Source organism: Danio rerio, chromosome 21 (genome assembly GCF_049306965.1).
Source record: "Danio rerio strain Tuebingen ecotype United States chromosome 21, GRCz12tu, whole genome shotgun sequence".
NCBI lineage: Eukaryota > Metazoa > Chordata > Actinopteri > Cypriniformes > Danionidae > Danio > Danio rerio.
In genome coordinates, this window is record NC_133196.1 from 9,552,451 (window position 1) to 9,578,465 (window position 26,015).

Consider the following 26,015-nt stretch of genomic DNA (forward strand, 5'->3'; position numbering starts at 1 on the left):
GCACTCATATTGCCAAGGAATATGGTAACTCCTTTTTCATTGTAATGATCAACCACACACAAAGTAACTTCCACATATCAGAGCAAAATAATAAATAGCTGTAATGAATTGTAATCAAATGTTCTAAGGATTCACCTATACAGTATGGTATTCAATATGGTCTTGACTAATTTTGACAATTGAACAGACTAGACTATTATAAGGTTCTGACATTTTTTTGTCAAAATTCAGTTATTGACATATTCTTATTAATTGATGGCTTATTTACATTAGGGATGTTTTTTTTATATAAGTTATTTACATTTTAAGACTTTTTATTTAAAAAAACAAATGTTAGACACATACTGTTTGCTGTGGAATGCAAAAACTTTGAAACTCAATATCTCAAAATCAGTCAGAATGCAGTTAGAACCTTATAATTCCAAGGTGACAATATCTTTATTAGCTTAAAAATGACCCCAAATTTACATATCTTTACAGATTTACATATCTTCATGTAGCCTAATAACTGCGGTAGCCTAGGTTTTTTTTTTCAATGTTTTACTTAATTAAAAAAATCTGTTTATGTTTTTCATATTATTCTACAGCAGTTTTTGTGTATTGTATTTTAACGTTAAGTGTATTTATGACAAGCTAGCTGTGTCAGTGACACTAGAATGAAAGCTCGGACGGACAGACAGACAGACTGACTGACTGACTGACTGACTGACTGACTGACAGACAGACAGACTGACAGACAGACAGACAGACAGACAGACAGACAGACAGACAGACAGACAGACAGACAGACAGACAGACAGACAGACAGATAGATAGATAGATAGATAGATAGATAGATAGATAGATAGATAGATAGATAGATAGATAGATAGATCTACAAAATGTAATTGACGCAGGCGTGTTGTAGTAAATGTCCACAAGACGGCAGCAGAGCACAATATATACAACTTGAATGCCAACGAGTATGAGATGGAAACGTTGTATTCACTGGTTTATGTTGTCATCCCAACGTTGTTCAAAAGGAAAATAAATCGTGATTTAAGACACCAATAATCATTAGCCAACTGTTACAAAAAATCCAATAAGAGTTATAAATTACATAAAAAGATATTCACACACACACACATATATATATATTTATATATATATATATATATATATATATATATATATATATATATATATATATATATATATATATTGCACTGAAGATGCGGGCTTTTATCAGTTCTTGCTTTCGCTGGGAGTTCAACCGACATTAGCATTGCTATCAAGCTACAGAAAGGTCCATCATCTTTTAATCAATTCATCCATCCCTATCTATCTATCTATCTATCTATCTATCTATCTATCTATCTATCTATCTATCTATCTATCTATCTATCTATCTATCTATCTATCTATCTATCTATCTATCTATCTATCTATCTATCTATCTATCTATCTATCTATCCGAAGAACTTCAAATCCCAGAAGGCCACACGGGGGCGTGTCGTCACGTGACCAGGGCAAGGTGTTTGCCGCTATCATCAGAGCTTGACACGGGAGCGCGGAGTGCAGAGGGCTTGCAGAGGTCAGAGCTCAGACAGCAAGCGGACCGAGGAGAGACACTCATCTGCAGGGAGGATGGAGGTGGAGAACAGACCCAACACATACGACTTCTCCAAGCGCGACAAATTACTGAGCAACCGTGAGTTTATAATCTACAGTTAGTTATTCACATGAAAGTAATGATGCTCAATCATTTACAATCATCTGAATTTGCATACATGAGGTCATTCGTATGGAGCGCTTAGGTTTTGTTTTGCTGTTTGTCTCTTGAATTAGCTTGGGTTTTTTGTAAATATTATTAATATATTGCATTTTAGAATTGAGGTAAAGTTTTTTTTTATATTCGCACATTTGTTCAGTGTCAACTTAACATGTTTACTATGCTATTGTGAATATTCGGACTGAAATCACATGTAAATATGACTTCAATACAACATTAGCACTATTTATTTGACTGTGATAAATCTTGTGCATTGATAAACATTGTCTGCTGATGTGATTTGTCTATTTAGAGTTCTGAAAATATGTTATTAAGGAAATAATCCAAATGTGTGAATATAAAACCAACTTCACCTCAATTATTTTTGAGCTCTCTCAATGCAGTTCTATGGGTAGCGTTAATGCAGTCTGTGTTTTTTCCACTCGTACGGAGTAAATGTGTGTGTAATGTGGTGAATGGGTGCATAGAGCTGGAGTTTTGGGGACAGATAGGTCTTTTAAAGCGCTGCTGAGGAATGTTTTTTATATGCACGTCCGCGAGGAATCGTAAAAGATGAACTTTTGAACTTGAGCGAATCACCCTCGAGCGCCACAAAAACACGTCAATGACAACAAACAGCCAGCTGTAGTATTTTTAATCAGGGTGTTTTTTTTTCTTGGGGGAAAATCAATGTAGGTAAAGTGACGGATTATTTATGTAAATACATTTTACACAATACGTTTTTAATAAATAATAACATTTAAACAATTACAATAATAATAAAAATAATAATAACAAATTTTTCCGAGGTTTACGTGAAATTTTGTATTTTATTTTGTTTGAATATAATTTTTGCTGTATTAACTCCAACATGTGCTGTAATTATCGGAAGTCATGGTACTACCCATACCTGTCAACACTGGGATGTGAAAATAAGTGATATGCCTACCATAATCACCCCCACCCCCCTAAATACGTTCAACTGGGACTGTTTCATTGTAAATAAACTATTAAATGGTCAGTCATATGTTTTATTATTATTATTAAAGAAATAGAATCAAGTTATCAAATCTCATAAATCTTTTCTTCACTGTATAACTTACACATTCTGATTAAAGAGCAACAAAAGATTCGTTTATTTAGACTTAATTTGATTACATTAAATAACAGAGGTGTAATGTTAAAAACTGCACACATCTAAAGTTATAATGAAAACATTCCATTGCTTTCCTAACTTTTTAAGCTCATTTAGGACAAAATTAGTTGTCTTATTTATCAGGGGTCGCCACAGCGGAATGAACTGCCAACTATTCCAGCATATGTTATAAACAACAGTTGCCCTTCCAGCTGCACCCAGTACTGGGAAACATCCACACTCATTCACACACATACTCTACTGCCAAATTTAGTTTATTCAATTCACCTATATCACATGTCTTTGGACTGTGACGGAAACCGGAGCACCCTGAGGAAACCCATGCCAACACAGGGAGAACATGCAAACTCCACACAGAAATGCCAACTGACCTCTAACCAGCAACCTTCTTGCTGTAAGGCAACAGTGCTAACCACTGAGCCACCCTAAAATGAGATATCAAAGTGTTAAATCTTATAACCTAAAGGGACATTCATTTATTCATTCGTTCATTTTCTTGTTGGCTTAGTCTCTTTATTAATCTAGGGTCGCCACAGCGGAATGAACCACCAACTTATCCAGCACATTTTCACGCAGTGGATGCCCTTCCAGCCACAACCCATCTCTGGGAAACCTTAAAGGGACAGTTCACCCAAAGAAGATATTTTGAAGAATGTTAGTAAAATAAGCAGCCATTTACATCCATAGTAGGAACAGAAAATACTATGGAAGTCAGTGGCTTTGTTTTCCCTCTAACAATCTTCAGTATATTTGTGTTGAATAGAAAAACAGGTTTGGAACAAGTGGGCGAGTAAATGATGACCGAAATATCTTTTTTAAGTGAACTATCCATTTAACAGCTTAAATTGAGGGTGCAGGACATTCAGATTATGATAATGAATAGCAAAATAATCTTCTAAGATTCATACACTGAATGATTGAGTATATGGTGTGATATTAGACTTTATAGTGTAAGTGCATACTAGGGCTAAACAATTTGAGCATTGAACATCACAGGATTAGTTTATTTATTAAGAGCCCTTATTATGCATTAAAAAAGGTCATATTTTGGTTATATGGGTCTCCAACAACAGGTTGATGTGCATGCAAGGTCAAAAACTCTTTCATTGTTTTTATTATATACATTTATTTTTATCGAATTATCCCAGCGACTTCCATATGATTCGTTCAGCGATTCATTTGTTCCCAAACCCCTCCTTAGCGCAATGCTAATCTGTGCTGATTGGTCCGATGACCCAGTCTATTGGGATTGGCCGACTGCGATCAGCAAGACAGAGAGAAATGCCCAGCAAGGCTTCTCAACAAGTAGTCAGAGTGCAGAGTGTATGTGTGAGCCCAAGGCAGGAGTGCATTAAAGCAATGCAGTTAAACAGTTAAACACTTTTCATCTATTCTTAACCATGACACACATTCAGTATTAATCCACACAGTGGCAGAAACTGAACTATTTTAAAACTTGACCACCGCACATGTGTAGAAACAGCTGATGGTGGCCATAGCATCAACAAACGACAGTAGATCACGAGCTGACAAATTTAAATTCGTAAACAAAGCGGTATGCGCCTTCAATGTGGTTTTAGACACGATATGAGAATATAAAGAGATAACCAGATACAGTACAAGCCGCGTGGAGCAGTTACAAGTAACAACAAAAATAATTACATAATTTGCAAGCTAGAGAAAACAAGGACACGACCATTTTAATTGCACTTAAGTTACGTACAGTTGTGAAATGGAGGAAGAAACTGATCCATGAAATGTTACTGTGAAGTTCCTGTCAGAGCTTGACAGGAACTTTACAGTACACAGTTTATGGATCAAAGTCCCACACACCAATAGTCCTTTAACAAACGGCTGACGAATGCCCTGTTGTAAGCATGTCGATTGCTGAAGCACTCATTAGAAAAATGACAGGAACGCAGCACAAGGCTGGGGCTATAATGCTGAGGTATTTTTGCAAATATAAACTTCAACCACTGACTCTTCACATCCTCATCTTTGGGTAGGGACACTGACACTAAGTTTCCCTCACACTTCAGAGCGCAGCGTCTCTGCGACATGATTCAACTGGGATCTGCTACAGTGTTTGTCTTGTCTTCTTTTTTGCTATAGTGTGTAGTGCTATAGTGGCTGGGGGGTTTAAATTTTCTTTGGTCTGCACGTGCAACAAATAGGTGGGGCTTGAGTTCCAAATCGACGCCACGTCGTCACAGCTAAAGATTCATTACCTCCACGATTCATTTGGACTACTTTGAGCTGACTCTTTTATAGATGAATCAATAGTTTTAAACACAGGGCACTTTCAGATTTAAGCCTTAGCTGGATATTTCACTTCACTTAGAGCTGCGTTACACACTACATGGACTGTCATTTTCAAAAACCCATTAAAAATGGCTCTTTAAAGATTAAAGATAAAGATAATATTAAATATAATTTTTGAAAATTAAAATGTTATTTTACATTTTATTGTTCAATTTCTTAGTTTGACTTCTTGGAAAATCAGCAAGCACTGTTTGTTTATTTTTGTTTGCTTGTAATTTATGGAGTTTATGGAGATGTCACTACATAGAAAAAGACTTGCTCACTCCAGCTCGTCTAAATTAATGAAATTTTTCCAAACTGGTGAACATATTTTCATATCGCAATATACAGTTGTAGTCAAAATTATTAGCCCCACTGTTTATTTTTCTCCCCAATTTCTGCTTAATGGTGAGAAGATATTTTCAACACATTTCTAAACATAATAGTTTTAATAACTCATTTCTAATAACTGATTTATTTTATTTTTGCCTTGATGACAGTACATAAGGCTTAACTAGGTTAATTAAGTTAAGTAGGCAGGTTAGGGTAATTAGGCAAGTTATTGTATAAGGATGGTTTGTTCTGTAGACCAGGGGTTTTCAAACTGTTGGTCGCACAGTGAGGAAAGGTGGGTCGCGCAATGTCACTATAGCTGCAGCTATGTTTATGTTGCAGAGAATCAAAACCAGTTTGATAATGACTATTTAGAGATGATTCAGTTTTTCGAATGAATTATTTAGGTTATAACACATGAGCTGAAACAATGTGAATCAGCATTTATTGAATGACTGAGTCAGATTCATTTGTGTTGAACTGTCACGTGTCTACGTCAGTAGCGTGCAGCACTCATGATCGCACCCGTGAAGTGTTTGGTAAAATGGAAAAGGTTTTAAAACTAAAGGTGTCGCAGACTTCTGAAACATGTTCAGATCAAACCAAATCTAAAAAAAGAGCCACACAGAAAATATGATCAGTCCTACCTCGATCTTAGTTTTATTGCCGGCAGAGGTCTAGAGGGTAAGGAAGTCCTGCATTGTCTTTTATGCTTAGAAAAGCTTGCAAGTGCTAGCATGAAACTCTTAAAACTTAAACGGCACCTGACAACAACACATTTTGCAAATGTCAACAAAGGTTGATCATATTCTCTTTTTTTTAAAAAAGAAGCGTATCTTCGCCAACAAAAAATTATCACAGTTACAGTCAGTATGCCACTAAAAGCACATCAAGCCTCATTTTGCGCATATCAAATCGCAAAATCCAAAAAGCCGCACACCATATGCTTTTGACTGCTTTGAATGGATACAATTTTTACCCATTTTTCAATATAAAAATATTATTGTGGGTCTTGGGATTGAATTACTTGCCTAGGTGGGTCCAGGAATGAAAAAATTTGGGAACCATTGCTGTAGACTATCGAAAAAAATATAGCTTAAAAGGGCTAATAATTTTAATAAATAATATAATTTTAATTTAAAAAAATTAAAAACTGCTTTTATTCTAGCCGAAATAAAACAAATAAGACTTTCTCCAGAAGAAAACATATTATAAGACATACTGTGAACATTTCCTTGCTCTGTTAAACATCATTTGGGAAATATTTAAAAAAGAAAAAAAAAAATCAAAGGGGGGGCTAATAATTTTGGCTTCAACCGTATATCACAGCAAAGCAAAATATGGCAATGTCAGACTTTTCCAATATTGTGCAGCCCTAGTGCATACTAGTGTATTGTGTGTCATTTGGGAGGCAATTTAAATCTAGATGATCAGTGTTACCATAGCAGCGCCGGACTGGTCACTGCACATACCAGAATACAACTGTAATCAGCAGCCTTGACCTTTCACTTCTGAGTGACCCTTCTCCTCTTGCTGACCTTACAGAGCGGAAAAAGACACAGAGAGAGAGAGAGAGAGAGAGAGAGAGAGAGAGAGAGAGAGAGGAGATGCCAACATGTATCTTGTTTGCAGGGTATTTTTTTAGTTTAGGTTTGATTTTTATTACATTGATTACATTTTTATTTAAATGTTTTTTTGTTTGGTTTTTATTTGTGAAGTTTTAGTCTTAGGTATTTTAAAACAGCACATTAAGTAAAACATTTAATTATTTGAAAAATAAAACCTTTTTTCTTTGTGAAAAAATCAATTCGTAATAGTAACTTTTAAATAAATAATTTCAAGTAACAAACATTATTTTGGTTTATGGTTTTATCTTTAGTTAACTAATAACGTTGTGCACTTTAAATGTAAAAAGGAGTATTACAAGTATGACTAAACAGCTTTAAGCCCCGTTTACACTAACGCCCCATTCACACGAGGCTTCAGTGTCAATGCTTGACAGAGGGCACGTCTGAAGTTGGGGCTGACGTAATCGTCATAGCAGCATCAGCCAATGAAATTAGTCAGCAATAGGCCACTGTCTGAGCTGGTGTATTTGCATACAGCGATCTGATTGGCTGGCGCTTCCGTCGGCACTTGAAAAATTGAGCAAGTCTCAACTTCCGCAGCGAGCAACACCTCTGAAGCGGCGCCGACGGATCAACAATGCAGTTCGGTAACGCCTGCCGACACCCATTCAAAGTGAATGGGAAGAGTTGAAGCTGACGCCCCGTGTGAATGGGGCGTAATGCGTTTTAGTTTTAAAACAGCGTTTTAGATTGAAAATGATCCGTGTCCACACTGGCGTTTCATCTAGCATTTCCGAAAAACTCTCCGTCCACACTACACTTCTGAAAACGCACATCACGTGACCACACACACTCTGGATTGCGCTGCAGTGTATACACGCGTCTGAGCTCCAGGCAGTCAGTGAGTGCTTTGAGCACACCTCCCCAGGTGAGAGTTGTACACATTAGACATATCTCAGGGTCCCCGTGGGGTCTTAAAAAGTGTTTAAAAGTCTTAATTAAAAAAAATCGAAATTTATGGCTTTAAAAAGTCTTAAATTTGCTGTTCTAGGTCTTAAATATTTTTGCACAGGTCTTATTTTTGCGATGTCCATGTAACGCTACATCTAATGCTCATTTAAATTCTTTTTGTTGTTGTTGTTGCTAGGTTTTTGGGGTGTTGTAGTTCTTTATTTCACTAGTCCAATTGTAATTTGCACTATGATAACTACAAAAAGGTCAACTTGCAATAGCCAATCAGCTTTCTGATATTAAACTCAGTGCGCGCGACGAATGTGACATCATCGCTGTGTTTGCGGAAGTTCGCTTTGAGTGCGCGCGACATGATTTCGGCTGGCAGAGTATGCCGTTATTTCACTGACAAATGTCGCAAGCGCAGTTTTATAAGTTGGGAGCGCTGTAATACGAGAGAGTGAATCTCTGCTCACGCGCCGATTTCCTTTGTTCATGGACAAAACTGCTTTTGAGCTTTCAAAACACATTTAGTTTATCTTATTGTCTATATCTAACGACACATTCCCTGACTTTGGTCTTTTGAATTTATTACTTGTTCTCAGGTTGTGTGTTTTGGCTGGGAAGATGAAGTAATATGTTAATTAATGTAGACACGTACACTGATTCTGCTCATTAACTAATTGCTTGCATTTATTTCCTATAATGTATAAACTTATTAGCCCCTCTCACACAGTGATACCGGTAAATATCTGGAAAATTTCCGGAACGACTTTACCGGTATATTCAAAAAAAGCGCTGTTCACACAGGCGAGGACGTTACGGAAATTTTCCGGAAAAGAGCATTCACACATCCATTCCAAAATACCGGTAAATTCTGACATCATTCACCACAAATGAGCTTTAAACGGCTGCGCTTGTATTTGTAAACATTTGACTAAATTACAGACTCTGTGGATGATCAATATTGTGAACTACTTTCGCAGGATCACTTTCGCATGTTGAGATGTTCATAATATGTGCATGTGCAGGCGCTCACAGGCTGTTTCACAGGCACATGCAAAGCTTGAAGGTAAACAAACAACGGCTTATCATAAGTGCCTGGCTAAATGTGTCTGGAAAAATATTCAAAGGATTTTATTCTCACAAACCGCGCGGACGTAAATGCGTCTGACTGTTGTGATTGGCTAAAGCAGACGTTTCACGTCAGCACGGTCTAGACGTGCACGCGCTTATTACGACAATCTTCCTTCTGCATTCACACAGCGCAGCATTCCGGCAAATTGCCGGTAATGTTACAACTTCTTTTTCCGGAAAATAGCCAGAACGAATTTACCGGTATTTTCAAAAAGGACCTGTTCACACATACAACCTTTCCGGAAAATTGCCAGCAATTTTCCGGAAAGGTCTGTATGTGTGAAAGGGGCTATTGTATGGTATACTTTTATAATGACCATTATTGATTATTAAAACTGATATTCAGCAAAAGAGACGGTATGTTTCGTATTTTCAATGAAAATGATAGGAGGCAGTTATGTTATAGGCTCCATTTTGTTATAAATATGCATACAAAGAAGATGATGCTCATATAAATATTGCTACACGACGCCTCAACATTTTTGGTGCCTGTTAAGTTTATATCGAAATGAAAATAGGCAGTTCCTTATATCATGTTTTCACTTTTTTGTTAAGAAAGTGAAACAACATAGCCAGGGAGATGTGAATGAGGTTATAAAGTACACTGTTCCCTTTGAAGATTTAGCCTACCTGACATGTCCTCAGGAGTTTGTTTTCCATATCAAACTTACGAAGTCTGGACTTACAAGGAGAGGATGCAGATCTGAACCATGTTTAGGCTACTTAATATTGTGAAAAAAGCCCCAATCAAATAGGCGAACGTCTGCAGCCCGCCTCTGTTTTCAGATATTTCCGTTTTCCCCCATGCACACTGACCCAGCGCAGGAGCAGTGTGTTAAAATGAAAATGGCCTCTTTAGTGTTTCCAAAGAGCTCAGTTTTTGGCACTTGATAACTCCGACGTAGTGTTGACAGAAAGTTTAGCAAAACTTATGCTCTTTAAAACTAAAAGGTTTTAGTGTTAATGTGACCTTAAATATTAAACAAAAGAATCAAGCTGATTGCACAATTAAGTGAATGTGGGTGTGTGTGTATGCACACGCTTAATTGAGATTTAGTCTTGAAGCTTTATCACCCTTCCCCCACAAATAAACAATCACACAAACACACGTTATAAACACTGCAGATAAACTTCCTGTCCACCCACACACACACACACACACACAGAGGGCTCATAAACCCCTCTCGCTGCTGGCCATTCCATGACCCCTTGTTTTGACCCTCCTGTTGCCATGGATACCATGATGACTGACCATGTTGAACAGGTAGACTGGCTTGACCCCAACTGTTTAGCTTTTACATCAGTTTTACATTAGAACACGCATTTACTGCATTTTTTAAATAACACTGCTAAAAAACTAGGACTCGATGGAAGAAGTGTCATGCATTGCTCGCTTTTAAAAATCTTTATAGTTTATTATTTAATCATTTTATCATTATAATTTAATTGTTATTTATTGCGTTTTAAAGAAAATTCAAAGAATATAAAAGAAGATGTGGGCGGGGGTCTCTCCGCACCCCTACCGTTGTGCAGCATCCACTTGGATGATGCGATGGCAGCCACAGGACAGCGGCGCCAGTGTTTTCACCACACATCAGCTATAGGTGGAGTGGAGAGACGGTGATAGAGCCAATTCGGTGGATGCGCAATATTGATGGGTAATGGCGAATGGAAGGAGGTTGGCCGTTGGTCTTTACGAGAAGTGATTTTTAAGGACCACAGAGAGTCAGGACCTCAATTTAACGTCTCATCCGAAAGATGCCGCTCACTGACAGTATCCGCTTGTTAAGTGTGACGTCACGCGAAGCCTCTTCCAGGTCCAAGCGCTCTATTCAACTGAACAGGGAGACTTGTGAAATGGTAATAATAAACGTTTACAAAACGATTTAATACATTCGAAAATCACGATCGCAATATATATGTCCATGCCTGATATCCAATGGCAAGAAAGTGATAAATTGTTTTATAAATTGTTAAAATTTTGGTATTTGTGATGCAGCAAGCCCAGAGATTGTTGTGTAAACGATGACTTTATATAAAATCAACTTTAATGTGTGATAGGAATAAAAAGTGATCATAAACTAATGATTTCTCAACTCAAATGAGTGGCGGCTTGGACCCGGAAACAGTATTACATACGTCACCACTTAACAAGCGTATAGTGTCACCTTTACTATACTGGGGCATTAGGACTCCTGCTGATACAATAGACAATGCCATCGTCCATCACCGATGGCCTATAGACAACACCATGCTGAGCTGGCATCGCCGATGCTCCGCCCCATCGCAAAGGCGCTTGCGAAAAATACACACTTAGGCCCCTACTACCACGTATTACCACGTAATACGTCTTAGTGTTAAAATGGCATTGTAGAACGAAAATAATCTACATCCACACCGTGTTTTACCTAGCATTTCTGAACAGCCCTACGTCCGCTGAAAACGCACATCACATGACCGAACACACACACACACACACACACACAAGTGGTGTTCACTGCAGAGCCACATGCACACACAGCCACGCGCTTCTCTCTCAGAGCTCCAGAGACAGAGAGAAGTGCACGTCTTTATCTAGGCTGTTCCGCTGGATCGCGTCTCACTACAGTTGTTGGACTGATATTCAGACATCCTTAGTCTCCCGGAAGTTCCGGGAGTCTGTATGCATTTGTGGGACTCATAATGCCTGCAAACGAGTGCTAATCTCCTGGAAATTGCACATCTTTGTCAAAGTCCTCAAATAAGTCACGCACTTATATCACCCCCGGATATATATATATATATATATATATATATATATATATATATATATATATATATATATATATATATATATATATGATGAAAGGTATAATTCAAATACAATAAAGAAGGATAAAACATTCAATTCAAAATTAAAACAGAAAATGATCAATTAAAAAAATAATGAACTATTATAAATACATTATTATAAAAAATACTGTAATAAACTATAAATTAAAACTATAATATTTACTCCATAAAAAGTAAACAAAAAAATGAGTACCAAAAAACACTTTTTTCCTTTTTGCAATTTTTTTTCAATTATTTGTAATATTGAAATTACTCAGTAAAAATTCTTAAATCATTAAGAGTAAATCCAACTTTTAGTCTTCATTATTTTACACGTACTGTACCGATCTTGATTATAGGCTTAAATACCTTTTGAGTGTAGATTTACACACACACACACGCACACACACAGATTGTGATGGGCAGAGGTGATGGGGGTCGGCTGGGATCCTGTGTCCTTGGATCTGAATGATGAAGCTCTGGAAAATGGAAAATAAATGGATATTCAGGTTACATTTCAGCACTACATCTGTACAGCTCCTCATGCTCACTCAGCCGAGGGGAACAGAAGGCATCTGGACAGGGGGAGGGGTGTGTGTGTGTTTGTGTGGATCTATACCTGCCTATATGCATGCCTGAGTGTGTGTTTGTCCTATACGCATACTAATGTAGAACAGTAGACTCTTTATAAACGTGCAGGAAGAGACAAAATAAGGTTTTCACCATGTTAAAATAACTTCTTCTTTTGTTGTTTGCTTACCCCAAGATCCTTTTAGTGAAGGGTTAATTAAAGAACCATCTTTTTCCACTGTAAATGACCTTTTGTGGAAGTAAAAAATTTCATTGATTTTTTTAAAGGGCCTTCAATGGAGCAGAGTAATTTATCTCATTTTTACAATGGTTATAATATGTTGTATTTCAAAACATTTGTTGTTTTAGTCATAAAAACAAGCTCCTGTTTGTAGTTTCTTGTGCTGTGTTCACAACAGATGCGGAACACGAGAAGTAATCATGCTATTTTACATTTACATTGAGTATACATTTTGAGTTTACTCGCTTCATTTGTGCATCAAATCCGCTTCATTCGCACATCAAATTCACATCACATTAGAAGCAAATTCACTCCATGGGCAGGGCGTCTCTCTGCCCAGTGACTCTAGCTTCGATGCTAAATGGCTATCATTTATTTTGTTGAGAAAATAGTTGTGTTTATGTGTTCAGCTTAGAGCTGCACGATTCTGGCTAAAATGAGAATCGCGATTTTTTTTTGCTTAAAATAAAGATCACAATTTTCTCACAACTGTATATGTAAAATTACGGAACCCCGGAAGGGATGTAGTGGGGGAGAAAAAAATGGGTGGGTGAAAAAAAAATAATGGGTGAAAGAAAAAAAATGGGTGGGAGGAAAATATATATTTCTAAGTTTTTTGCGTTCTCTCGCAAAGATGTTTTGCGTTCCCTCGCAAAGATGTTTTGCGTTCCCTCGCAAAGATGTTTTGCGTTATCTCGCAAAGATGTTTTGCGTTCCCTCGCAAAGATGTTTTGCGTTCTCTCGCAAAACTGTTTCTCCACAAACACTTCCTGTTCACTGCACTCACGTAAACCCTCCCGTTTTTGCCGAAATTCTCCCGTATTTTACCATTTTGTCCCACTTTTTTTACATTACTGTGCGTATGGTACCTATGAACCAGTGAATGCATGTATAAGCGCTGACTGACAGACGCGCTTCGTACAATAAACTGATCCCAGATCAGCGTCTGTACACGCCATTTACAGAGGAGCGGGTGTATGTTTAAACAGACAAATACACTGAATAATATGAAACATCTCCGTCCTGCATGTTTTATTTTAAACAGCTTATTTTCTCTTAAATGAGCACAAACAGTTTCTAAAGTAATGGACTGCTTTCATTATAGATCTGTGCATTCTTACAGAGACACCTCTGTTATCAAACTAAACAAAACATGAGATTCATTTGCTGCGCACTTGTTTGATAACAGAAGTGTCCCTTTAAATGGCGCGTACAGACGCTGATCTGGGATCAGTTTATTGTACGAAGCGCGTCTGTCAGTCAGTGCTTAAACATGCATTCACTGGTTCAGAGGTTGCAAAGTGAAAGGCGACAATCAGCGCACAGTAATGTAAAGAAAGTGGGATAGAATGGTAAAATATGGGAGAATTTCAGCAAAAGGGTTTACGTGAGTGCAGTGAACAGGAAGTGTTTGTGGAGAAACAGTTTTGCGAGGGAACGCAAAACAACTTTGCGAGAGAACGCAAAACAACTTTGCGAGAGAACGCAAAACAACTTTGCGAGGGAACGCAAAACATCTTTGCGAGAGAACGCAAAACATCTTTGCGAGGGAACGCAAAACATCTTTGCGAGAGAACGCAAAAAACTTAGAAATATATATTTTCCTCCCACCCATTTTTTTTTCTTTCACCCATTATTTTTTTTTCACCCACCCATTTTTTTCTCCCCCACTACGTCCCTTCCGGGGTTCCGTATTAAATAAAAGTATGGCAAAAACAAACATATGGCACAACATCGATAATAATATTATGTGTAGGTCTACTGGTTTTATAAATAATTCTATTCTACTTATAATAATTCTGATGTTGAATTATTATGTTTGAGATATATGCTTGCTGTCTGTCATATTAGACAAATTTATTCACTGGTAAAATCAGACATTTGCCATTATCAGATTATATTCAGCAATATATAAGCTAGAGTAGTTATACTGACATTGTAAACATTTATTTTCATTCACAACTGTGGGTTCGCTATGAAAGAAAAAACATTTCAAATGCTTGCCGTAATCATAATGCGATATGATCATTTAAATAAAGTGCACACTTTTGGTTTCATTTTGACTGCTAAGCGCTTGTTTATACTTCGCACACGGCTCCCAAATGATCACTCTGTGCCACAAACAGAAAATTATATACAACTGTATTACCTGTTACTCGCAACATATGCAGGTTCTGTTCACTAAAGTAGACGCACGCGTCTATTATTAAGTAGAGCGCGCGTGCCCTCTCTATAACAGCTTACGGTCAGCAGCTCACGTCACATGTGATTTTCCCGGCCGCGAAAACATCATTATATAACAACAAAAATGCCATTATTAGGTGAATTATACCTTACAAGTTCCTTATGTGATTCATTCAACATCATTTGGTAGGTGTTAATGTCACTGAGCATCGTGTGTGAAACAATGAAAAGACTCGTGTAGCCACCTTTTCTTCTCTCCTAAATTTGAAAATATGATTGACAGAATCGTAGAAATGCTGGATTAAGATCGTCTAGGGGGTCGAATCGAGATCGCGATCTTTTAACCATTAATTGTGCAGCTCTAGTTAAGCTTCGATCAGAATCAAAGATTCATTCATTCATTCATTTTCTTTTCGGCTTAGTCCCTCATTAATCTGGGGTCACCACAACGGAAAGAACCGCCAACTTATCAAGCATATGTTTTATACAGCTGATGCTCTTCCAGCTGCAACCCATCACTGGGAAACACCCATACACTCCTATTCACGCTCATACTCTACGGATAGTTTAGCGTACCCAATTCACCTACTGTATACCACATGTTTTTGGACTTGTGGGAGAAGGGTCTGGCTGCAGAGTTGCACTTGCATCTTCAGGCTTGCACTCTCGGGAGTGCACGCTCAGGCACCCACGCTTCATGTGCAAGTGACGTCACCTGCACCTATCACGTCACTTGAAATCAACACAAATAAATCAAAAGTAAGTTTCCAGGTCGTTTGCGTGCCAGTGACCCCCCCCCCCACCCCCCAGTTAGTATATTCATATGATCATATGCTTTGTATGCTTTGCTGTAAATTTACCAAAGCAGGCTGCTATTAACATTCATACCAGGAAAGCTTATTATTTATTTATATCAACTATCAGGTCTAAATATACACACAAGGTATTCTTCCACAGTTATGAATAAAAAAACACCGGGCAAATTTGAATTTTAGTTTTTATTTTAAACATTTCAACATTCATTTTGTAGTAACAGATGCACTTTATGGACTTACAGCAATGATTCTTGAACGACTTGGGAAACTATTCTTTATAACTATTCCTTGTAAGTTAGCACGTCTGCTCAGGAGTGCATCAATATGAAATCACAGTTGCAGCACAGCTTCAATAGTCTCTACATGATCCCAGCCCAGTTTTATAGGTCCTCCAAACATAATGTCGAGATCGACTGAATAACGGAACTCAACTCGCTTAGCGGAAAGAAATTGGCACTGATGATGTGTAACATTACTGCAGAGCTGTTGTAAGGCAAGCATTCGTGGTTCGTTACAATCTGTTTACGTAACTATAGCAGCTCTGGCACCTGTCGCCGTATGTTGCCAGAAACTACAGTAGTGAAACACTTTGAAAAAAGGCACTTGAGTAAGGGTGACAGATAACAAGTTTGTTGCAACGATCTTAATGAAATCCGTTACCTTAGAGATTTTTCCGCCTCAGAGACACCCTTAAGTTAAATTACCGAAGGACTTTCATGCAAGCGGCCACAGGTGGCGATTGTAAATGACGTCACTCGCAGAGGAAGCATGGTTGCCTGAGCGTGCAAGTCCGAGTGTGCAAGCCTGGAGGTGCAAGTGCAAATCTTTAGCCAGACTCGATTGACTTGTGGGGGAAATCAGAGCACCCGGAGGAAACCCACACCAACACGTGGAGAACATGCAAACTCCACACAGAAATGCCAACTAGTCCCAACCGAGGCTCGAACCAGCGACCTTCTTGCTCTGAGGCGACAACGCTACCCACCGCACTGCCCTATTCAGCAGCCCATGTAGTATAAATATCTAAAAGCCCTCTTCAGTGAACTGCTAAAGATGATTACAGCCAATGTCAGCCGCTGTACATTGAGCAGAACTGAATATATCTAAACCTGTTTAACATCAGCCGTTATCTAAATACCGTCGCTTACTGGTCCAACGAGTGCTGTGAAGAAATGTGTGTGTGGTCCAGAAGCAGACGGCGAGCACTGGCTGCTGTTAGATGATGCTGCAGGAGTGTGTGTGTCCAGATCCACCATATGCCATAAAGCAGCCCTGCGTGTGGCAGATCAAAACCCCACAGCTGTCAGAGACTACAGCAGATCACACTCGCACACACACATACTCGACACACACCGAAAACATGTGCACACAACCATGCAGACACATACACATTCTCAAACATACACACACACTCACACACTAACATGTGCACATGTATACACAACTATGCAGACTCATACACACTCTCAGACACACACACGTGCACACATACTCACTGCCATGCAGACTCATATACTGTACATTCTTAGACATGCACACACAAACATGCATACAAATACACACTTTCAGAAATGCACACACACATACAAGCACACTCAAACCCACGCTCACACATTCACACACACAAACACACAGGCATGATGCACACTCATATGCACACACAGTCACACACACACACACACACACACACACACAGAAATGCAAGCGCACCTTCACACACACACTCACACACACTAATACACTGTCACACTCACACACAGAAACGCAACCAAACACTAACACACTCATACACACACACTCCCACACACACATACACAACCAATTTACACTTGCGCACACTCACACACTAACACACAGTCATACTCATACACACACACTCATACACTCCCACACACACATACACACAAACAAAATTTACACTCCCGCACACAGTCATACACACATACAAACGCAAGTGCACACACACACACACACACACACACACACACACACATTTAAACACACTAGGACAGTCATACTCGCGCGCACACACACACAGAAACACAACCACACACACACATACATACACACCCTTACACTCCCACACACACAAAAACAACCAATTTACACTCGCACACACATACTCATACACTCAAACAAACGCAAGAGCACACTCACCCAATCAAACACACACTAACACAGTCATACTCTCACACACACACACACAGAAACACAACCAAACACACATATACATACACACACTCATAAACTCCCACACACACAAACACAACCAATTTACACTCGCACACACACACTCATACACTCAAACAAACGCAAGAGCACACTCACTTACCCAATCACACACACTAACACAGTCATACTCACACACACACACACACACACACACACACACACACACACACACACACACACACACAGAAACGCAACCAAACACACATATACATACACACACTCATAAACTCCCACACACACTAACACAACCAATTTACACTCGCACACACACACTCATACACTCAAACAAACGCAAGAGCACACTCACTTACCCAATTACACACACTAACACAGTCATATTCACACCCACACACACAGAAACACAACCAAACACACACACACACATACATACACACACTCATACACTCCCACACAGACATACACACAAACAGATCCAATTTACACTCGCGCACAGTCATACACTCATGCAAGCGCACACTCACACACACTAACACAAAGTCATACAAACACACAAACGCAAACACATTCACATTCACTCAAACACACACACACACAAACACTCATACACACTTTTACACACATCAATACACACACACATTCATACTCGCACACAAACACAATCTGACACTGACACAAGTACATACTCATACACACACTTACTCTTATACACACACTCACACATGCATACACACACACACATACACTAACTCATGAACATTCATACTCGTTCACACACACATACACTCGCACACACACATTCACACTCAGCAAACCCACACACAAACACACTCACACACGTGTCGCCTGCTGAGGGGTCGCAGGGGCCCTGTCCTGAGGGACAGGAGTGAGACGAGTGGACAGATGGATCTGAGCGATAGATAACAGAAGAAGAGTCATCTGAAGACAGAGAAGAGCCTTTGTTTCAAAGTTCCTCTTGATCTGATGGGAAACTGATGAGTGTGTGTTCATTCTAGAAACATTTACCAGAAACATCATGATCAAATGCCTGCAAACACGTTTATTTGGAGGAATTTAAGGGGATAGTTCACGCAAAAATTAAATTGACTCACTATTTACTCATGCTCAAGTGTTTCCAAACATATGCGTGTCGTTCTTCGGCTAAATACAAAATAAGATTTGAATTATGGCTGGACGATTTGGCATAAAATCAAAATCTCAATTATTTGAGCATTTAAACTCGATTACAATTAATGAACGATTATTTTATTTATTTATTTTTTTGGCCCTCATGGTTTACTGACAGGTTTTGTACAGTAAGTATTTTCACATGTTACAAGTGAGAGATGCTTGAATGAAGGGTGCATTACTTGACTTTAAGATAATTGAAGGAAACACACGCTATCTACTATCTTTGTTTATTTATTGAACATCAAGGCTGAACGACTGAAATTAAAACACACATTGCCCAAAACAAACAGTCACTCTTTCTTAAAAAAAATAATAAAAGTCAAAATAAATGGTCACACTTTATTTTAATGGTCCGTTTGTTGAATTAAGTTACACTGCATCTACATGCCAACTAATTCTCAGTAGATTATAAGTAGACTGTTAGGTTGGGGGGGCGAAGCAGTGGCGCAGTAGGTAGTGCTGTCGTCTTACAGCAAGAAGGTCGCTGGTTCGAGCCTCGGCTCTGTTGGCGTTTCTGTGTGGAGTTTGCATGTTCTCTATGCGTTTGCGTGGGTTTTATCCGGGTGCTCCGGTTTCCCCCACAGTCCAAAGACATGCGGTACAGGTGAATTGGGTAGGCTAAATTGTCCGTAGTGTATGAGTGTGAATGTGTGTGTGGATGTGTGTGTTGGCTGGAAGGGCATCCACTGCGTAAAAACTTGCTGGATAAGTTGGCGGTTCATTCCGTTGTGGCAACCCCGGATTAATGAAGGGACAAAGCCGACAAGAAAATGAATGAATGAATGTTAGGTTGGGGTTGGGGTTAGTGTAAGTTCTTATAGTCAGTCAAATGTCTGTTGAAGGAGCAGTATCAGCAGATATTAAGCAGACAGTCAACTAATACTCTTATGGCCCATCAAAATAAAGTCTTACCAAATAAATAACTTGCACTTTTGAAAACAAAATAAATAATATTCAATGTTTTTCATATTAAAAGTGGAAAACAAGCAGCATCTCTTCTAAATAAAATAAGTCTTGTATATCCTGTAAATAATATTTTAAACAGTGCATTTCTTGTAAGCAAATAGTTTAATGTAAATTATTTTTTATTGTAATGGAAAATATGCTATCTCAAGGAAACTCAGCACAGCTAAACATTCATTCATTCATCGAGAACGTAGTGTAAAGTAAATATATATTAATTTATATTGTTTAAAAATAATAGTATTGTATTTTAAAAATGCACAAAGTATTTTCTGACATTGTAAATAAAACAAACATCATTGGAGTCTGTACGTTTTACAATAAAATTTAATTTGTTAATGGCTGAATTAATTTTATTTGTAAAATTTATTTGCAATTTCTGAATGAAAGTTTTTTCAGTGTAGATTTTGAATTATTAGAAATATCTTATTTTTAAAATAAATTCTGATTTGACTTTGAATAGGAAAATCATTATGCTTTTGCAAAGCACTTGTCGGACACACGTTCTCCTTTTAGTATTATCCGAGCGTGCTAAATGAATAAATCAAATAAATAGACTTGTTATGGCATCATATTCTGCTACTCTCTGAATATCTTAAGTGCTCTTTTTATCCTCACGTGTAAGTCACTTTGGATAAGTGTCTACAAAATAAGTACATGTTTTCTAGTAGTAATTCCACATAAATAATATCTAATAGTCTGTTTTTCTCTTCCCCTCTCCTCTTTAGGTTTCTATGAAGAAAACTCCCTGCAGGACGAAACGGGTAAGAAAAACTCAATAATCTCCATCCTGCCCCCTGATGGCCAAATCACTTCATTCCTGCGCTCTGTGTCTCAAATTCACTTTATACTAAATCCTGAATATTATAGGCTGTGCTTTCTCTTGAGCCTTCTTAAAGAGACAGTTCAATTCATCTTTATTTTTTTTAGCGCTTTTACAGTGTAGATTGTGTCAAAAAAGCTTAACATAGAGATCTAGTAAACAGAAACTGCTTCAGTCCAGTTTTCAGAGGTGAAGTTCAGTTTAGTTTGGTTCAGTGTGGTTTAATTTTCACTGCTGAAAGTCCAAACACTGAAGAGCAAATCCATCAATGCACAGACCAGGGGTCCGTTCTTTGTACGTGGATTACTCAGTTAGCTGGATTTGGATATTGACGATTTGACACGATCCAGGATCATTTCGTTCTTCAAAGCTGATCCGAGAGTTGTTGTCATAGCAACAGTTCTGCTAGGTCAAACCTGATCGGGAGCAGGTTCAATTCATATAAACAGGATTAGATCGGCTCAGTTCAAGCAAAGATAATACAGAAAGTATGTTCCGAATTCTGATATTTTCTTACAGTAGTAGTTATATACACTTGGGAAAATGGTACATATTTTTAAACTATATATATAAAGTTATAGTCATTAATAAAATAAATAAAGTTATACATATTAATAAAACGTATGCAATCTGCACCCTCGAAATGAAAGTACAAAGATTGCCACCTGGTCGTGCAAAGAGAAAACTTATTGATATGAACTTTTTAGATCGCTTTAGTACAAATTGTGTATAATAGAAATGCACAATATGTGACTTTTTTTAAAGCAATAATACATTTCAGCAGTCATAAACATGTTTTGATAGTTATGCCGGTGAATTTGATGCTTCACAAAAGTTGCAGACGCCTTTACCAATATAAAACCGCTTTTGTAAACAACCAGTATTCTTTACACCGATTAAAAAACGGCTACTATAATACAGAAAAAATGTTCTAAATGTAGAACTAAATACACTGATATGCATTGAAATACATGATGAATACTCTTGACACATGAAAGTGGAAAGCCTGCAGCTCACAACAAATGTGGAAGGTTATTGCGTGTCTTATTTAACAAGCCGTTTACTGCTAATTTGATGTAATTTTGCTCACATGGATAATTGAATATTAATCAGATGATGTCATTATGCTGCTGTGCCGTCAGCCAATCGTTGCATTGCTGATCATGATTTCGAGGATCGATAGATCTGTCCTTCACAACACACGCAGCGATCTCAGAACAGTTTATCCAGATATTCTAATCTGATTCGCGAACTCATTTGAAGAACCAAATTAGCGAGAGATCAGTTATCAAGATTAAAAGATCCGGGATCTGCCAAATAATCTTAGATCATTTAAGCGAGTTACGAAGAACAGACCCCAGGTCCCAAACCAAGCAAGCCAGTGGCCAGGAACAAACTTCACCAATTGACGAAAGAGGAAAAAACCTTAAGAAAACGATAATTTACTCACCCATTACATGCTACAAAGAGTTTTTTTCTTATGTTGAACACAAAAGATGTTATTTTAAAGAAAGCTGGCAACATGTAACCATTGACTTTCATAGTATTTATTATTCCGACTATTAAAGTCAATGGTTACAGGTTTTCAGCTTTCCTTAGAATATCATCTTTTGTGTTCAACATGGTTTGAAACCACTTAAGGGAGAATAAATAATGGCTACATTTTCAATAATGGGTGAACTATCCCTTTAAAAGAGTTCTACTTCTGCAATCCTGAAGAAATCTCAAAGACTGAAGGAATTACAACACCTGCAGTTCTTCATGTTGGCCAGTAGAGCAGCTTTATTCTCTCTGGTTCAGGACGTGTTCGCTGTAGAGGTCAGGATCAGTTCAGGAGCTCCTGATTTTATGTTGTCCTTCTGTGATACATGCATACATGATGTTGTAAAAGCTGAACAAGTCAGGGCCGAACATTGTTAGAGGAAGCCCTTGATTTATGTGGAGGCCAATTAAGCTGTAAAAGCAGCGGAAGAGCATTTCTCTCTCTCTCTCTCTCTCTCTCTCACACACACACACACACACACACACACACAAACACACACACACACACACGCATACACACTGCTGACTTCACCTTCACTCTCTGTGGCAGAGGAGTCAAAGTTAGGTCAGCAGTCAGGCACAATATGTAAATAGGCAGGACTTGCTGGGCTCTGATTGGCTGAAGGTATTTTGGTTATTCCCCTTTTTTCAGCTTACTGTAGTATTATAAATATATGTAGTAGTGTATTAATCACGTTTAGATATTACAAATCTGTTATTATATTTTTGTATGTGTCATGAAATGTTTTTTTTATTAATATTAGGGTATATTGATATGATAAACAATATCATACTGGTTATAAAATTATTATGCATAATATATATATATATATATATATATATATATATATATATATATATATATATATATATATATATATATATATATATATATATTACATGCATATGCATTTTATGTTTAAATACTAACCCTGTTAATGCCATAATATTTCCAAAACTGTACATCATGGTAAATAATCAAAAACATGGTAATAAATTGTTTTTTGTTTTTGTTGAAACACGGTGGGTTTCCATACATATACATACCATACATATTTTACCATATATATATATATATATATATATATATATATATATATATATATATATATATATATATATATATATATATATATATATATATATATATATATACATACATTACATATATATATATATATATATATATATATATATATATATATATATATATATATATATATGTGTGTGTGTGTGTATATGTATGTATGTATATGTATGTATGTAAGCTGGAAATCTGTAGCCATTGACATCCAAACTGGTTGTTTTTCCTTCTAAGGAAGTCAATGGTTACAGGTTTTCAGCATTCTCCTTCTTCTTTAGTGTTTAACAAAAAAAAGAAACTCATAAAGCTTTAAAAACCATGTGTATGTGAGTAAATTATAATTTATGTGTGAACTATCTCTTTAATCCTTTATTAACCTAAATCATGCATATTTTAGAAACACAAGCCATTAAAATAACCACATTTTATTAACAGTGAACAAGTCGAAAGGCTTCATTTTACCAGTGTTGCCTTGACATCGCAGTAGTACTATTACAAACACTTGTTCCTAAGTATACTACATAGAAATCTCCTGTCAGCGCGTTATTAGAGTGGACTTTGTTTTTCTGATGAGCATCCATGGCTCATGCTCAGACTGGAATGTCCACAGAGCAGAATTTTGAGCCATTTTGAACTAGCAAACTAGTAAACTAGCAACAAACTATCTTGTATGCAATAAGCCATGAAAATGAATGGGTTTTATCAAGTGTCCTTTTTTTATCATATATTTTTGGCCATTTTTTTCAATACGAAGATGTCGTATTTAGTTTTTAGATAAAAAAGAAAAATGGCCAAAAATATGAGGCAAAAAAATAGCTATGGTGCAGCACACTGAATGAAACACATTAATAATATATTGATCATTTTCGGCAGCCAAAAATTGGTTGCAACTTTAATATACAGTACATATTATGTTTATCTATTATAGTGCTTTTGTAAAAATTGTTTTAAAGCAGGATCACAACAATAACAACAAGAAAATTAGTTTTTACATGATGTATATGTCATGAAAATAATGAAACCAATTCAGTTTTGACTGTTGATTCACATCAGATCAATAACAGATGTTGTAAAGTTTGGCTTTGTTCTATTCATTGCTGAATATTAGCTTTTCCTCCACTCTCTAGGTGTTAAAACTAATATTCAGTAATGAGCACAACACAGCCGAACATCACAACATCAACATTGTTATTGATCTGATCTGAATCAACATTATGAACTCAAACTGAATAACAATACTGCATCACTTACTGTACATTTTACACCATCCTGTGCCAGTTCATTGAAGATCCGAGAGGTTTTTTATGCCATCATATCATCAGATAATTAACCAGATGCCGTTTCATTGTTCCTACTGCAGTTTGCACTCATTGGTCAGTGAGTCGCTCACATGTGAAACCCAACGACATCAATGAATGTATATTGCAGCCGTAAAAAAAAAGCAGGAAAAGCACTGCTGGGTAGAAAGTGCTAGTGTTGATGCGCGAAGTATGTGGTAATCTCAGGGCACAGCCAACGGTCGATGGTTTATTATGCATCCAAACTCACCGACAGCGTTGAATGTTCCCAGAATGCACCAGATGGGTATTAGTAAAGCCACAAACCTGTGTAAAAAATGCAGACTTTTGCTGTTAGATTTGCTAAAAATGTTTCTAAGGTTGATATGTTATTCTTTAACAGTGAAGAAACATGGTTGTAATAAATAGCGCTTGTATCTTAGATCACTGAGAGATTGTGTGATTATACGCTGCTGTTATAGCCTGTAATTATTATTAGATGCTCAGAGAAGGCTTATATTAATGTTTAGAGCTAGAGTATGTGCTTGCAATCATCTGCTATTGTTTAGGGACTTTCGTGGCATTCATTCAAATTAAAAATGCAAAGGAGTACATAGCTGCTCATCACAAGCACTCTGATTTATGCTAGCCTGGCTTGAGAATGAAAATAATATGCTTTTATTTGATTTGATTTTCATTGAAAAAATAAATAATGATATATTATCATCATGTATAAGAGCTTTATTATCACTGAAAGGCTTCTCTTTGTGTATAATACCATGGTATAATAAGCTTTACCATGGTATTACTACATTTATTAATTTATTTCTCAAAATATTTTGCTATTACCACGAGTATCACACTATATGCACCATGACTTTCTTCAGAGAATGCATTAAATGCTATGATATTATCATATTTTGCCGTTTTATTTCAAAATATTATTATTTATTTATGTACATTATTTATTTGTGTATGTATGTCAGAATTATTAACCCCCCTGAATTATTAGCCCCCCTGTTTATTTTTTTTCCCACAATTTCTGTTTAATGGAGAGAAGATTTTTTGACACATTTCTAAACATAATAGTTTTAATAACTCATTGCCATGATGACAGTAAACAATATT

At 37.2% G+C, this 26,015-nt stretch overlaps 1 protein-coding gene and 2 non-coding genes across 3 annotated transcripts in view; 1 reads left to right on the forward strand and 2 right to left on the reverse strand.

Annotated features, from left to right (window-relative positions):
- Nucleotides 1–1,541: 1,541 nt before the first annotated feature.
- The window catches only part of nr6a1b (nuclear receptor subfamily 6, group A, member 1b), a 61,393-nt gene continuing 36,919 nt past the window's right edge, over nucleotides 1,542–26,015 (forward strand). Inside the window, 2 exon segments of the mRNA NM_001033720.1 lie at nucleotides 1,542–1,690; nucleotides 20,890–20,925. Coding sequence (NP_001028892.1) covers nucleotides 1,627–1,690; nucleotides 20,890–20,925 — 100 coding nt within the window. The 5' untranslated portion in view covers nucleotides 1,542–1,626.
- On the reverse strand, nucleotides 24,960–25,043 carry mir181d (microRNA mir-181d). Its single transcript, NR_161924.1, has one exon. It is a non-coding gene; the product is annotated as a microRNA mir-181d (primary transcript).
- mir181a-4 (microRNA mir-181a-4) lies at nucleotides 25,105–25,188 on the reverse strand. The gene has a single exon (NR_161920.1). It is a non-coding gene; the product is annotated as a microRNA mir-181a-4 (primary transcript).